The sequence below is a fragment of the Vipera ursinii genome (genome assembly GCF_947247035.1).
Source record: "Vipera ursinii genome assembly, chromosome: 1".
In the NCBI taxonomy this organism is placed as follows: Eukaryota; Metazoa; Chordata; class Lepidosauria; order Squamata; family Viperidae; genus Vipera; species Vipera ursinii.
Genome location: NC_139512.1, coordinates 29,618,690 through 29,634,355, shown reverse-complemented (window position 1 = coordinate 29,634,355; position 15,666 = coordinate 29,618,690). Strand labels below are relative to the sequence as shown.

The 15,666-nt window shown below is 42.9% G+C and overlaps 1 protein-coding gene across 6 annotated transcripts in view; it reads right to left on the bottom strand.

The window, feature by feature from the left end:
- BRF1 (BRF1 general transcription factor IIIB subunit) overlaps positions 1-15,666 on the bottom strand; it is a 224,397-nt gene that overhangs the window by 120,337 nt on the left and 88,394 nt on the right. For 5 of the 6 annotated variants that reach the window (XM_083351085.1, XM_083351087.1, XM_083351086.1 and 2 more), the window contains 2 exons: positions 7,946-8,095; positions 779-872 (listed from right to left, as the gene is read on the bottom strand). In XM_083351085.1, coding sequence (XP_083207211.1) covers positions 779-872; positions 7,946-8,095 — 244 coding nt within the window. The remainder of the gene's footprint in view (positions 1-778; positions 873-7,945; positions 8,096-15,666) is intronic. The other variant, XM_083351089.1, reaches the window with a different exon arrangement.

The window sequence follows — 15,666 nt, the reverse complement described above, 5'->3', positions numbered from 1 at the left end:
GCCTATCTATAACAGATCAGAGTGTTATGTACTAGGAATGAAACATAAATTAGTCATAGAAGGAACATGGACGACCCACATCACTTCCACAAACCAATAGCTTGCAGGTGGCTAGTTCCAATATAAATGTTTATATTTAACTGTCATTTCAACACTATCTCCTCAATGAAACTTCAGCTTCTGAAATCCATCTGCTCCTCCAGTTTTCAAAATATGAGGCAGAAGAACTGCCTCTGCAGACAATATTTGGATTCAGCTCCAGTTAGACTATCATGTGCAGCAGTATTTATCACGCATCCCATTGATTATGACATTCTAGGTAACTCTGACAAAAATTATATAAAAAAGAAATTCTATGTAACTCTGCTACACTTTATTTGCTTGTTTGTTTCATTCACATGCTGCCCAACTCCAAACTGACTCAAAGCAGCTCACAGTATAAAACGATGTAAACCTAAAATGTACCTAAAACACTAAGCAGATGGCAAATCCAGTCAACACATAAAACATATCACATCACCTGGCAAAGCCTCCAACCAGCCTAACCAAAGCCTAAGAGAAAAGTCTTCTAGAGGGCCATCCTGGTGGAACCTGTGGCAGAGAAAGAACACTTCCTTGGCCCCAAATAAGATACAGTTTAATCAAAGGATGGGGTTCTGTTTGTAAAAGATGCCTTTTGCAAAAAAAAACTGATCTATTTTCCACACCGCAAATAATAAATTTCAGAAATGCTCTAATGCTAAAGTAAAATGTAAAAAAAATTACAAACTTGACTTACCTTTTCCTTAATGTTGATTCACCAACTTTAACCACCCTGATTACTTCTTTAACAGTGCGCCGAAAATCATGCATTCTTGCTGCAACCAGGAGAGCTAGAACATAAAAAAAAGAGAATCGCATCAAAAAGGCACTCGGGATGGAGGGAAGCAAAGGAATACATTAAATCATATAGATGGCATTGGAAATTCTATTTCTCATATTAATTTCAAAATACTGATGGACTTCAGAAAGATTAAGCTGGAATTTTATAAAATTTACTTTGCATGCAGAAATATTACATCAGCGCAAACTAACTTTAGAAAAAGCAGTATGGCATAATCAACCTCAAAAAATTATTTCAACTAGATAGACTGCCTCCTTGCACACATACATATGTATCATGCACACAAAATTAGGGGAAAATGTCCTAACACCACAATAGCACATTCATTTGCTTCGTCCCCACATTATTTCAAAACTTGTACATATGTTCCAGTATTTACATAGTAAAATTATCTCAATAAAAAGTAATTGCATAACATCATTCAGTGCTTTCAATATTTCAGTTCAAGGTTCAGAACTCCTCAACAGTGCGTCATGGTTCCGATGAATGACAGTTCAAACAACGTTCAGGCATTGTTGTTATTTTGCAGTAATACAGCTCCAACTGCAACATCACCAGTGTCAGCTTGGATTACAAAGGGTTCCCCTGGGCAGGGGTGCTTTAGAATCGGCTCAGCAGCAAATAGTCTTTTTAAATTCTCAAAAGCTGTTTGACAACTCATCGTTCGTGCTAGTGGTTGGCCGGGTCGCGGTTTTCCCCCTCCCTTACCTGTTTTGAGTAGTTCTGTAAGTGGTAGAGCAATCTCAGCAAAAGAGGGAATGAATTGACGGTAGAAGTTGGCAAACCCTAGGAAGCTCTGGATCTGTTTGCAAGTCTTTGGGGGCTGCCATTCAATTATAGCTTTCACTTTGGCTGGGTCCATTTCAATGCCCTCATTGGAAATTCTATAGCCAAGATAACCTAATCGAGTTTGGTGAAATTCACATTTTGACAATTTGACATAAAGTTTGGCATTCAATAGTTTCTTTAACACTTCTCTCACCAGTCTTATGTGGTCAGTCATATTCATACTGTATATCAAGATGTCATCAAGATATACTAGAACCCCTTTGTATAAATGATCATGTAGGACCTCATTATAAGGGACGCGGTGGCTCAGTGGGTTAGGACGCTGAGCTTGTCGATCAGAAGGTCGGCAGTTTAGCGGGTCGAGTCCCGAGTGCTGCGTAGCAGAGTGAGCGCCTGTTACTCGTTCCAGCTTCTGTCAACCTAGCAGTTCGAAAGCACGTAAAAAATGCAAGTAGAAAAATAGGGACCACTCCGGTGGGAAGGTAACAGTGTTCCATGCGCCTTTGGCGTCTAGTCATGCTGGCCACATGACCACGGAGACGTCCTCGGACAAGCGCTGGCTCTTCGGCTTTGTAACGGAGATGAGCACCGGCCCCTAGAGTTGGAAACGACTAGCACACATGTGCGGGGGAACCTTGACCTTGACCTTGAGGACCTCATTAACTGTATAAATACAGCTGGGGGCCCTGCAGTCCAAAGACTTTGAACTGGTAGCTTCCCAAGGGGCAGTTGAAGACAGTTTTCCATTCATCCCCCTACTTTATTCTCACCCGGTAATATGCTTCTCTCAGGTCTAATTTAGTGAAGACACTCCCCTTCGCCAGATGGGTTAGTAAGTCCTTCAGGAGGGGGAGGGGGTATTTATTTTCCACACTCACTGCTCCTTTATAGTCCACGCAGAGACGAAGAGACCCATCTTTCGTTTCTTTAAACAGCACAGGGGATCCCACAGCGGACTTGGCCTGCTCAATGAATCCCCTTGCTAGGTTTGTGTCCACATATCACTGCATCTCCTCCATTTCAAGGGGGGACATAGCATACATTCTTGGTCAGGGAAGTTTAACCCCTGGCAACAGTTCAATGGAACAGTCATTGGGCAGGTGAGGAGGCAAGGTATCACATTCTTTCTCACTAAATGCCTCCACTAGGTCCCGGTACTCGCTGGGGATGAGCGGCTCGCCTGGTGGCTGTGAGGCAGCCATGTGCGCTCACTTATTGGGTGGGCTAAAATTCCCCGTAACATCAGTTGAATCAATGGGGGGATTGAGTCCTATAGGTAGTCTCACAGTTCTTATTCCTTTCTCCCACCAGATAAATGGCTTCCATTTGTCCAACCAGGCTAATGCTAGGATCACAGTCTCAGTCATTTTTCGGGCCACCAGGAAGCCAATAAATTCCCTGTGCTCACCTATTTTATTTTATTTATTTTATGTCTAGGCGTAGGGGCTCCGTTAATTGCGTGACTAAAGTCCCTCCCATCAGGGAGCCATCGACCTGCTCAAACCTCACAGGTTTGGAGAGCAGTTTTGCTTGTATGCCCAGTTTCATGGCAAATGGTAAGCTAATGATGCATCGGGAGCATCCAGAATCAACTAGCACCTTTAAATCTACCTGCGTACCCGACTTAGGGATTATGAGCTTGGCAGGTAGTGAAAAAGGTAGGACGTGTCAGCTCTTCATCGGGTCATTCTCTCCTTCGTCATCGCTGTCGAAAGAAAGTAGAACAGGGGTGGATCCAGACTGAGTTCCGGTGTCCTCCCGTGTGGGGGATGTGACCTGGGCAACAGGTTCCTGCGTCATCCGGTTGGATTTCTCTCCCATTAGCCACTGTGCAGGTTTCTTTCTCACTGCTGGTCCTGGTCTGTTCTGCGGTTGGGGGTAGTGGCCTGGGCATTTTGCTGCTCAATGTTCCTGCTATTCGCACCGGAAACACTTAATTGCTAGGCCTGCTTCTCTTGGGTCTTTCAGCCGCCACAGTAGCTGGAGATTTTCGTGGGGGTGACTGCCATTCAGGTTGTTCTGACCTCGGCTTGGCTTCAGGTGGGAGAGGCTTCTTATAGCGGGTGAGCTGAACATCTTATCTTACCGCTGCCCAGTACCATTCTTGCAGCTGGTCAGGCACAGGTCAGTATATGCAGGCCTGAGAAAGGTGGTTGTCCAATCCTTCCCTGAAATGATGAATTATGGATTCTCAGGCCATCTCCCTATCCGACCGGTTATTTTGCGAAACTCCTGCACATACTCCAGGGCAGGCCAGCCAGCTTGTTTTATCCTGTGGATTTGTTCTTCTGCTTTGAGGGCAATGGATGGGTCCTCAAATCTCTCTCAGCCCTAAGAGGAAGAGGTGGGGGTCCTCCGGTTCAGGGGCTTGCTCATTATATAAATTGTTTAACCATTCGGATGCTTCTCCCTCTAGGCTGGACGCAATCACATCGACCATAGCACCTGGGTCCGGGTAGAGATAGGCCCAGCGATTCAAATGAGAGCGTACTTGGTTTAGGGGAAAAAATCAGTTTCTCTGGGTCCCCATCGAAGGTTGCTCTGAAGGGTGGGGCCATCATTGATTGCTGGGGGGGCCCCTGCTGCTGGCCCCACTGGTCCTGCGTTATGCCCAGGGGTTGCACATTTGGGCTCTGCTGCTGCCACCCTTGCTGTGGTTGTCCTCCCACCAGCTTCTGATCTCCAAGCTTCTGCACCACCCCAAGCTGTTGCAAGGCCTCTATTAGCTGTGGCAAGCTCAGAGGTTGTTGGCCTTTCACTTGTGGGGGTTTCTCAACCTCCCATTGCTGCAGAGGCCCCAGGCTGGGGTTCTCTGTCTCTGTGGGTCTGGAGGACCTGGCAGGGGACTCCTGGGGCTGGCAGGTCATCTGGTCTGCAGACAGAATTTTCCTCTCACCCAAATTCTCAGTGGCAGACGGTCTGGTAGCATTTCACCATTCTGGTTTTGAAATTGGCAGGGCAGTCTCTAAGCACCTGGAGTCTCTGCTAGAGTGGTTCTAGCCTGACAACCAGATACGCGCACTTAACTGCTTGGGTTTGGAGATCTGCCCAAATTCATCTTCCCACAGCAAGCCGTCTATTACTCCCTCCTCTGAGGTTTCATCAGCAGCCAGGTTATCATCTCCAAGTAGGCTTCCTCTTCCCATGATGAAGATTCTTCCCTGAATCTTTGCCAGCTTCTCTCCCTTACTAGAGACAGTGGCCGAGCTCAGGAACACCCAGGTTGTTTGAAAGAAAATAGATTCTGGCATGATGTCATGGTTCCGATGAATGAGACAGTTCAAACAACGTTCAGGCAGTTTTTCTAAAAGTCTATAATAATGAAAACAAAGCATCGACACTCATGGATGGATGCCAGAATCTGAATCCTCCTCCCCTAAACCCATCATTATCATGCACAACTCCCTCCCTTAATTACACCACATTATTCACATTTTAATTAGGATTTTTATATTCGAGATTAATATAATCATTTTAATTGTTTTAATTTTTGTAATTGTGGTATTGTTTTCTTTTAAAAAATCTTGTGAACCGCCCTGAGTCCTACGGGAGAAGGGCAGTATATAAGTCTAATAAACTATAAACTATTCTCCAATTAGCCCAAAACACAAGCTTCACTTCCGTTATTTTGCACACCATTCTTATCTAATTTATACGTCCAGGTCAGCATACTCCTCCCCGCAACGTCTTTATATTCAAAGCAAACAGTTTAAAGAATTGTCAGAGCAAAAACATCCAATGTTTGAAGCATCGACACAGTGTTTTTAAGCTAAAGTTGGGAGATATGTCTTAATGTAGATTTTCCATAACACAGAAAAGATCATAAAAGCCGTGGTGGTACAATGGTTAGAATGCTCACTGCCAGGAGTATGATTCTGACTGACTCAAGGTTGACTTAGACTTCCATCCTTCTGATGTCAGTAAAATGAAGACCCAGATTGTTGGGAGCAATATGCTGTAAACTACTTAGACAGGGCTGTAAAGCAGTATGAAGCAGTATATAAGTTTAAGTGCTATTGGTATTGCTATATCCCCAACAATTCTGTTCATCTTCTACAATTGAAATAAAGAAAGCCACAATTGAAATATTAATTGGTGGCTACCAACTAAAAAAAATTATTGGGAAGAAATAAAAAAAGGAAAATAAATGGATAGACATCCTTTCTCTCTAGGTCAAACTATCAGTAGTTTAATTAAATACTGTCTTCTTCACTTTTAAAATTCAGAAGTCTAAATATATTGTTTATTTAATGTACTATTTTAAAGTAGTTTTATCCCACCTTCTTAGCAGGTTCAGTTAGTCCTTGACTTATCACCACAATTGGGACTGAAATTGCCATCATAAGTCAGCATGATTGTATCATGTGACTTAGGACAGCAATCCTAGCACTCACAGACTCATGGATCATTAAGGCAGTACCCAACCTACTCTAAATCATTCTGGACTTGGTCCCTCTCAACTCTAAGCCTCAAAAGGGAAGGGAGTGGCTCAAAATCTCCCCACCCACCCCCCTTATCTGGTTTTTGGCCACCCCGTACCCTACTTTTCAAGACAGCAAGCAGCCATAGATCCACATGGCTCTGGGACTATCACCAGCCCAGCAAGCAGCAGACACCCAGCACTCTCACCATTCTGCACTTCACCAACCCAGCTTATCTTCCCTATCTTCTTATTCTCGTGGCTGACGAGGCATGCCTACCTTGTCCCTTGTCACACAGGCAGAAAAAAGCAAGCCAGCCAAAGGGAGCCCCTTCATGCACAGTTGACAAAAGCAAGCCCATTTGCACCATGCTGCTGGGTCAGGCCGGGGTGGGTTTCCTGGCCTGCTGCAGATCTATAACTTGTTTCTTGCTTATTTCTGCTTCTTTGTGCTACAGCAGGAAGCATGGCACATTGCTTTCAACGGCTTTATGCAAAAGGGATTCCTTTTACCAGATTGCTTTTGCTGGCTTAGCAGTGGGGCTTGTTGGCATGAAAGACCAGGTCGAGAATGCCTCATTGGCATTGAGAGCAAGAAAGAGCAAAGATAAGCTGAAGCGGCTGAGCAGAGAGAGGCAGGGGGACAAAAAAAGCATAAATATGGGGGGGGAAGAGACAAGGTGGGGCAGGGAGAAGAATTGCAACACCCCTGTGGTCAAAAATGCAGGCTGGCTGCCACATGCCCAAATTTTGATCATGTGACCGTGAGGGGGAGTGCTGCAATAGTTATAACTTCATATACAGGCTTTAGTTCCATGTTTTTAAGCAGGGTTGTAAGTTCAAGCAGTTTATGAATGAATGGTCATAAGCGGGGGTCACCCGTAATGGCTTATTTAATATCTTTATCACACACAACAGGATCACCACCCATGAGCTTATAATCAAAAGAAATAAGAGGTACTGAGAGAAGAAGAGCCAAAGTAGGATCAAGGATGAGCTCTTAAAAGTGCTCTGTTGTACTAATCAGTTTGAAAGACAAAAGTCTGATCTAACAAGTCTCTCAACAGTTCTTCCAGAGATGTCCAACAGGTCCAGTCTTTCTCTCCACTGTAACAAAATGTCACATGCAAAATAGCAGAAAAATGGAAGTGTAGCACAATCCTTCTTCTACTTATAACTTCTGTGTTCAAAGTGCCCCCTGTAAGTCATTTTTCCCTTTTTTGTTTCAAACATACTTGTCTCTCCAGGACATCAGAGAAAGCAAAAATAGCTTTTGTCCCATGCATCTGCCTCTAGTATATACTTTGGTTCTAAAAGGTTCTTATATATAGGCCATGAAAGAACTGTAGCTTGACCAACTTGCTTTGATCATGGCAAAATAGACAGCAAACAAATTTAATAAATAAAGATAAAATAAACTATCTCCTTTGCACACAGCCTTAATATATTTGTTTATTACTGGACTCTACCAAGATACTGCTGAATGTAATTAGGATTGTTAAACTATCAGTTATTCAGTTAAACCATAAGACTTCAGTGTAATCCACTGTTTTCATGTTCTTTTATACAACTTTTATACAATGCCTTATAGATAATCTGCACTTTCTGCTTGTGGAATAATATGACCTCCGTGATACTCTGGTTTATGGCCAAGGGTTAGATTAGTTCTTAAAGTTTGTATCTAATTTGATTCATCTTGACATTAAATTTGTATGTACAGATTCGCCTAAAAACACAACATTCTAAGAGTGAACATATGCGAGTCCTTTTTACAAAATGAAATATACATAACACATTTCTTTGCCACTAGCTGTTGCCACTCCACACACTCCAATTCATGAGTTCTGCAATACCTGCACCACAAAGCCCTGATGGCCGTCGACCTGTGTGCATCCAGTCTCTCTTCATCTGCTGCAGGAGCCTTAAGGCTGTCATGGAGACTTCATGGTTCTTATCACCAAACTCGAGCATGTGTGCAAAACGGGGAATATATAAACATGGATCTGCCCAAAGCAAGATGAAAAAAGTTAGTTATTACCCACTGTAACTTTTCTTCTTCTATACAGAGCCTTCTCAGATTTCCAACTCAACCTACAGAAAACACTTCACTGTCCAATTGTTTCTCCAGCTGTAGACATGAGATTGTGTTTACTATTAGGAACAAAAAGAATTGTTCTGCTTGTGGAAGGTCTTTGTTCTGGCAGAAACCTCTACTAATGGAAGGTGATGTTTTGCTGATTATCTCTTCCCTCTGGAACTCTCAGCACCATTTTCCCCATTGCTCTAGTCAAGGACTACTAGAATGGGCATTATTCAAAATTCACCACCGCTTTCATTAGGTCATGTCTGACCACAAACAGCTTTCTGTGAACTGAAATATATTGCTGAATATAATTAGGGTGGTTAAACTACCAGTTAATTCTAATTGTATGGACCAGCCAAGATACCAAATGTCACATGAGACACACACATGGCAACCTCTCTTTAAAAATGCACTGTAGAAGGTGGCTACTTTGGGTCAAGAAAAATCAAGGAGATATGTTTAGCATTTTCCTTTCTATTCAATATCTGTTTAAAAGTGACCATCTTTTTTGAAACTTCAGTAGAAACAGATAGAAAATCTGTATTGCCATTAATCAAGTCAATCCTGGATGTTCTTACAACCCAGAACAGCAGTGGAGGAATTAGTACTAGCTAGAAAAAGAACTGCATATTTTAAGTTTGCAAACCAAGTAGAATACATTGTGACACATGATTAAAAAAGACCTAACAAATATGGGATATTCAAATATATATTTCCACATAAACTATGAAGTACAGAATAAATAGGTCCAGTCAATCAGTGTTGATAGCCCCTAAAATTATTACCTGATTCCACATTTCCAAATCCAAGATCTGTCATAGATCAATGCAGCAACTGTGCAATGAATAATATTTCCAATCACACAGACCTATCAACACCATTCATTAAGTGTCCAAATGTGTTGAGACCAAACCTCACTATAGCTACAGACCATACTGTAAAATTATGTTGGCACGAAAAATCAGGAATTGTAATCCCAAACATCCCTGGGAAGCACCTGGATGAGAATACTAATGATTAATATCCTCATCCAGGAGTATAACAAGCAAGAGGAAAATCATCCCATGTGCAATTTAATATTACTTGAGACTTCTTTGAAGATACATTAGTTAAAAATTCCACACTAACAAATGAAATTATTTTGCTTCTACAGAAGTACAGTATTAAATTTCTCATCTCCAAAGTCATTGTATAATAGATGAAAGTTCCAGCCAGCTCCCATTATTAACACAGACTAATTTTGCTTTCATATCTCTCTCCTTATTGAAGATTAATTTAAAGTCATCAACAGAACCAAGCCAAAAGAATAACTTCCAAAAATCAACTTAAGCTTTCATTAAAAAAAGTCAAATTGGTTGAGAGTTTTTCTATGCTGAAAAGTATATCTATTATGCCATGAAATTAACACCATTAGTGAAAACTGATTTCTAGTCCCTGAAATCAGAAATATTTGAGAACAATTTTAAATGCAATGTATTATTTATGTCAAAGATACAACTTTGTGCGGTGTACTGCTCCATTTTGATTATGTGGATTAATGTCTCCTGAACGATTTGCAGGTACAGTGAAATCAATGTCTACCTAGACTATATAGCTGTTACCTGTACTTTAAAGGATTTTATGCTACATTGCTATGCTGTTAACAGCATGCTCCAGTCTATAATTGTTCCTCAATGTTACAGAAAAGGAAAAAAAGATTTTAGGTTCATTATTTGCATTACAAAAGTATAAACAACTGTATTCCCTATCATAATAATTATATTCAATAACCAAGACATTAAAATATACTGCCAGGAGATAGAATATCAAGGTTACCAGAAGACAGATTTGGCTATGATTATGAAATGACAGGAAACAATCATGGTTTCCAAAGCCTTCCACTGAGGAACACTGCCAGTTTTCAATATCAAGGAGTCCTCTCATATAGATGTCATATATTACCGGGGGAGGGGTACTTGAGCTTAAGTTTTACATCAATAGCTAAAGCTATTATAGCAATAGCAATAGCACTTACGACTTATATACACTTCACAATGCTTTACAGCTCTCTCTAAGCAGTTTGCAGAATCAGCATATTGCCCCCAACAATCTGGGTCCTCATTTTACTAACCTCGGAAGGATGGAAGGCTGAGTCAACCTTGAGCCACGGAGAATTGAACTACCAGAACTGCTGGCAGCCAGCAGTCAGCAGAAGTAGCCTGCAGTATTGCATTCTAACCATGCGCCACCACAGCTGTTATAATTTCACTTTGGAATTAAGATAACCTTTATTGTCATTTTTTACTGTGAGCACAATGGCCCACATTCTGAAATTCTGTTGCCTGCTCTCAAAAGAAAGTATATCTACACACACACACAAATATCAATCACTGTCCATTTTGAATATATAGCAGAATGAGGAAACTTGAGAGTTCACAAGGTTGATGCTATATGGAACAAAACTGTGACTAAATCTGGATGTCCCAGTGTTTATCAGTACTCTGGGTACCAAAAGCCTTGGACTATTAAATCTATGCATTGACAAAAATCCTTCTATCAATTGCAAAAGACCACACTCCTTGCATATGCACAAATACTATTCCGATACATCATAACACCTTAGGTTTTTGCAAAGAATTTGATGTGAATTAAGGCCAATACCATAATACCATACAGCCCAAAACTGATACCTTGCTCTAGAGACTATAAATATAGTCTTCAACTTAGAACCATTTGTGACCATTTGAAATTACAACATCACTGAAAAAAACTGACTTATGACTGGTTTTCATACTTATGACTCTTGCAGGATCTCAGTGATCATTTGGGCACTTGACAACTGACAGATGCACTGTCACAGAGTCATGTGTTTGCCATTTGTAACCTTCCCAGAAAGCCAATGGGGAAAGCCAGATTTGCTTAATGACCACGATTCACTTAACAAATGCAGTGATTCACTTAACAACCACGGCAAAAAAGGTTGTGAAAAGGAGTGGAACTCACTTAACAAGTGCCTTGCTTAGCAATTGAAATTTTGGATTCAGTTGCAGTCATAAATCAAGGATTTGATATATTTTAAAAGACGTAGTTGTCTTCTGTTAGTTACTAGGAAGTTAGTTACTTCTGTCAGTTACTTAGTTAACTTCTGCTAGTTACTATTTGAGGCACACAATAGAATTACATTTTTGTCAGATTTTCAGCTTTCAGCTTTCATTTAGGTGAAGAATTTCATGTACTGAGCAGTGCAATATGATGTTGTTGAGCAATTATCCAATTTTTTAAAAAACACATTCCATTGGCTCTTTTCAGTGCCATTTTAAGAGAGGTATGTCTTTTGGGAAACTAACTCAAATCAAATGACCAAGCTCTGTTCTGTTCTCTAGTTTTTCACTGGACATACTAGTTTCTCATTTCCTCTGATGTCAATTGTTAACTATTATATTCAACCCTATGTCCCCATGTCCTTAATTGATGCCCTGTTGAACAATTCCACAAATAAAGAAGGGGTTTTGTCTGAAATGGATTTATAATTAATTATACTTAAGTAATCACTGCTAAGCATCAACATGTGTTCAGAAAGACTATGCATACGCACGATCACCTACATAACATACAAATTTTCAGACAACCAGAAGCAGTACACTTTTGCAAAAAACAAACAAACCCACAACTAAGTAACTATTAACCAGGAGAGTTACATACCTTAATATTTTTAGAGGAAATTCAAAGATTCACTTAACTATGATGGTTAGATATATAATGTAGATACTACTAAATCAAATGCTATAAGCTAATCAAACTATTTAGGAAAAAGGTAACATTCAGATTAAAAGCAAATCCTGTACATTTCTGGCATAATGTGTGTTAATTAGCAAGCCAAATGGTGATGCCAGAAGCTTGTCTCTGAGAGAAGATCTTGTTGCTCCTTTTATATTTCTTAGCTGCATTGGGAATCTGGGTGAAGAGGAAGGTAAACATTCTTACAAAGAGAGAGTGTCAGAGACAGAGACAGAGACATACAAAGGACTGTTATGTAATACTAAGGCCCCTGTTCAGATGCAAAAGAAGTAGACAGTTTCCAACTGCATGAATCTGGTACAGCAAACCCTTGAGAGGGGTGATCTCCAGATCTTTAGAAGCATGAGTTGGACTGTGACTTCAAATTTGTTTTAACCCATCTCGTTCTTTATGCGTGAAGTGCAAGTGATGGGGAATTATTTCCTGCATTCTCCTGTACAGAATAACACTTCCTCCTTGCAGAGCAAAACAAAAACAAATGCTTCCTTTCTTTATGGAAAATATTAGTCTGGGGACAGAACTGTACAGAGGGAGCTTTTCCTCTTTCACAACTCACCAGTTTTTAGAATTTTGCCTTCTACAAGTAGACCGGGAACAAACTGATGGACTATAACAGGGGTAGGCAACCTCGGCTCTTTTATGACTCATGGACTTCAACTCCCAGAATTCCTAAGTCAGCTATGCTGACTCAGGAATTCTGGGAGTTGAAGTCCATGAGTCATAAAAGAGCCGAGGTTGCCTACCCCTGGTCTATAATGTAACAAGACAATCAGTGCAAGTTTTGTTGTTCACCTTAAGCCATACAAATGATAGGCTATGGCACATGGTACAGCTAACTGACCATGACAGATTTAAACAGTTTGGATGGCTTGGTTCTTGGATGGGAGACCACCAGGATAGCAATAAATCAGTTAAGTATTTATTCATGTGAATTATCCCAGTGCCTCAGGTCAAACAGACTCTAGATGGTATTCTTGCTGGGAGAACAACATGTACATTTTGTGCAATTATTGAAAATCAATGTCAATTACAGGGACTTTTTAAGAATAGAATCTACAACAGGAAAATTACACTCGTGACTGAACCTAATAAATGTTAATTTACTAATCTATCCATCACATTTGCACAATTCTGTATAAAAATAAAAATAATTCACTAGCGTTTTTAGTTTTCAAAGTATGTACACATAAATTTTACAAACGTTATCTTACAAAATGTCAAACTGGATAAGACCACCCAACTTTCTGGAAGAAATAGTAATAATAAAAAAAATTAAGTATCCAGACATCTATATAAAAACTTAACTGGGCCAGAACTACAAGGTTTCTCAGTCATTTTGTTGATAGTTTCACCTTTCACCTTTATTTCCTGTGGATAAGGTTTTAAGGTCTGAAGTCATGTATACACACACACACACACAGAGAGAGAGAGAGAGAGAGACAGACAGACAGACAGACAGACAGACAGACCAAACATCAGTTTCCAAGCTCTTTCAAAATGTTAAGAACGAAATGAGACACACGGCTCCCAACGTTCAAAAAAAAATGGGCGAAAACTCTCCAGTTTTTGCCGGCACCTTTGATAGCTCCGCCTTGCTTTCAGGCTGATAAAAGTCTGGAAAAAGCCCTGGTTTTGATTGATTCCCCCACCCCCCAAGCTTTTGCCCCAAAAAGTTCAAACGGAGCCAGAAAAGCTGCCTGAAAAGGAGCATTGTGCGAGGGGACGGCCAGAAGGAGCACGGGCGCCCTCGCCAGGCCGCCCAGAAAAGACGCCTCTCCGGCTGCTGCTGCGCTTAAACTGGGATCGGCGAGGCGCTGCCTCCCGCCTAACCGAGGCTGGCCAGTGCCTTCCGCTTTCCTAATCATGGCTTCTGACTCCACGGATAAGCCTGCAGTGCAAACTTTCCCGGCTGCGTTCGGGCAGAGGGACGCCTGGTGAGAGAGCGACCGGGGGGCTGCTTTCTAACTGGGGCATTGCCGGGAGGGGGTGCGCGATCGGGGGGAAGAGGGGAGATGCTGGGATCGGCGCCGCAGCAGAGTTTTTGAACTGCAGGACGGCTTGGCGTTCAAGGCGGGCTGCTGCCTCGAGCGATTCCCGAAAGACGGGCTCTCTCTTCCCGATTTTGCAAACCGTCCCAAACGAAAAGCGCCCCTGGCTTAGACGGCGTCGAAGCCGGAGCTAGGGCGGAATTCACGCTGACCGCCTTTATCGACGCCTACCCCCGATCGACTCGGGAGCCAGCAACCGCAAACGAAGCAAAGCTCAGACGAGATCTCCCGGGGGGGTGGGGGTGGGAGGAAGGGGGGGGGGGAAGAGGAATTTCCCAAGCAACCGAAAAGAGGGGAGGGATACCCATTTAAAGCAACAAATAATAACAACTTTCGTTTCATCTCGAAGCAACGTCGACCCTTCCCTAAATGGGTTTACTTCTGGAGGAGTTTCTGCAACTCCCCTTTCGGAGGGTAGGGCGGAAAGGAGGGTTGCGTTTCGCCGTCCCTCCCACTGCTCCGCTGCAGCATTTTTTTTTATTATGATTAATTTTATTTTATTTTATTTTTACGTGTGTGTCCGCGCGTGCATTTAGCTCCCCTCCATCCAAGAGCGAGAGAGAATTTGGGTTTCCTGTAAATTTCCCAAATGGAGGAGGGGACTGGATTGATGGGAGAGGAAAGCGCGGAGGGGAGGAGGGAGGGAGGGAAGGCGTGTGGGCGGTTCGAGCGAGCGAAGAATGACATATTGTCTAGCGAGAGAGGCCGGCCCTCCCGTCTGTGCCCTTTCGCCATTGGAGCAGCCGCCGATGACGCGCGGCGCTGCCGCTGACTATTTGAGCCAGCAGCAACATTGGGAAGAGGTGGCGGCGGTGGTGCTAACAACAGCGGGGAAAGAAGCACGTACGGGCGAGGAGCGCACACGCGGACGGCCACGGGCGCCCGGTCCTGCGAAGCCGCGGCTCCTGCCGACTTTCGGAACAGGGACAGGGTTAGGAAGGAAAGCCGGCCTCGCCAGGAGGCGAGAAAAAGAAGCGTCTCCGGCGCCGGAGAGCACCAGAACCGGACTCCAGCGTAGAGGATGACGCTTCCCTCTCCTGCAGCTTGGCCTGGGGAGTCTCGCTTTTAAAGCAAAAAAAAGGGGACGGGAAGGGACCGAAAAACTTCCGCTCGTAAAAAGAAAAGCGGCCGGATCGTATGCGTCTCTCCTTCGCCGTCCCTCGGCCTCTGGGATTTTACTGAGGACTTGCAACCTGAATTGTGGAATAAGAATAATAAATAACCGTAAGCGGGGATCTACAGCTGCTTGGCGGATGTTGGCCCTTGGCCCGGAAAACGGGCGAAAGCCGGGTTTCCTGCTTTTGCCTGTCCTCCCGCCTCACCAAGAACCTTGCCAGAAGTTTACGTTGCCCCGGGGTCAGGGGCTGCTCTCGCCTCTTCAAGAAAAATCGGCATCGTAACGGCTCCTTGGACTTTCCGGAGCGGGATCCGGGCAAGTCCTGCCCCGCGGCTTGCGCTTCGGAGAGCCTTGCACCATCCCCGGCGTCCTTCCCTCCCCGCCGCCAGGTGAGCGATGAGTCACTAAAGCATCATCGCTGCGCCACCAGCCGGAACACAAAAGATGCTTTAGGCACCAGTCCTTCAAACGAGGCGCTGTAGTTTGTTTTTGCTGTCCTTCAGAGGGGTTTTTTTATATATATATATATTAAAAAAAAATCTTTCGAAG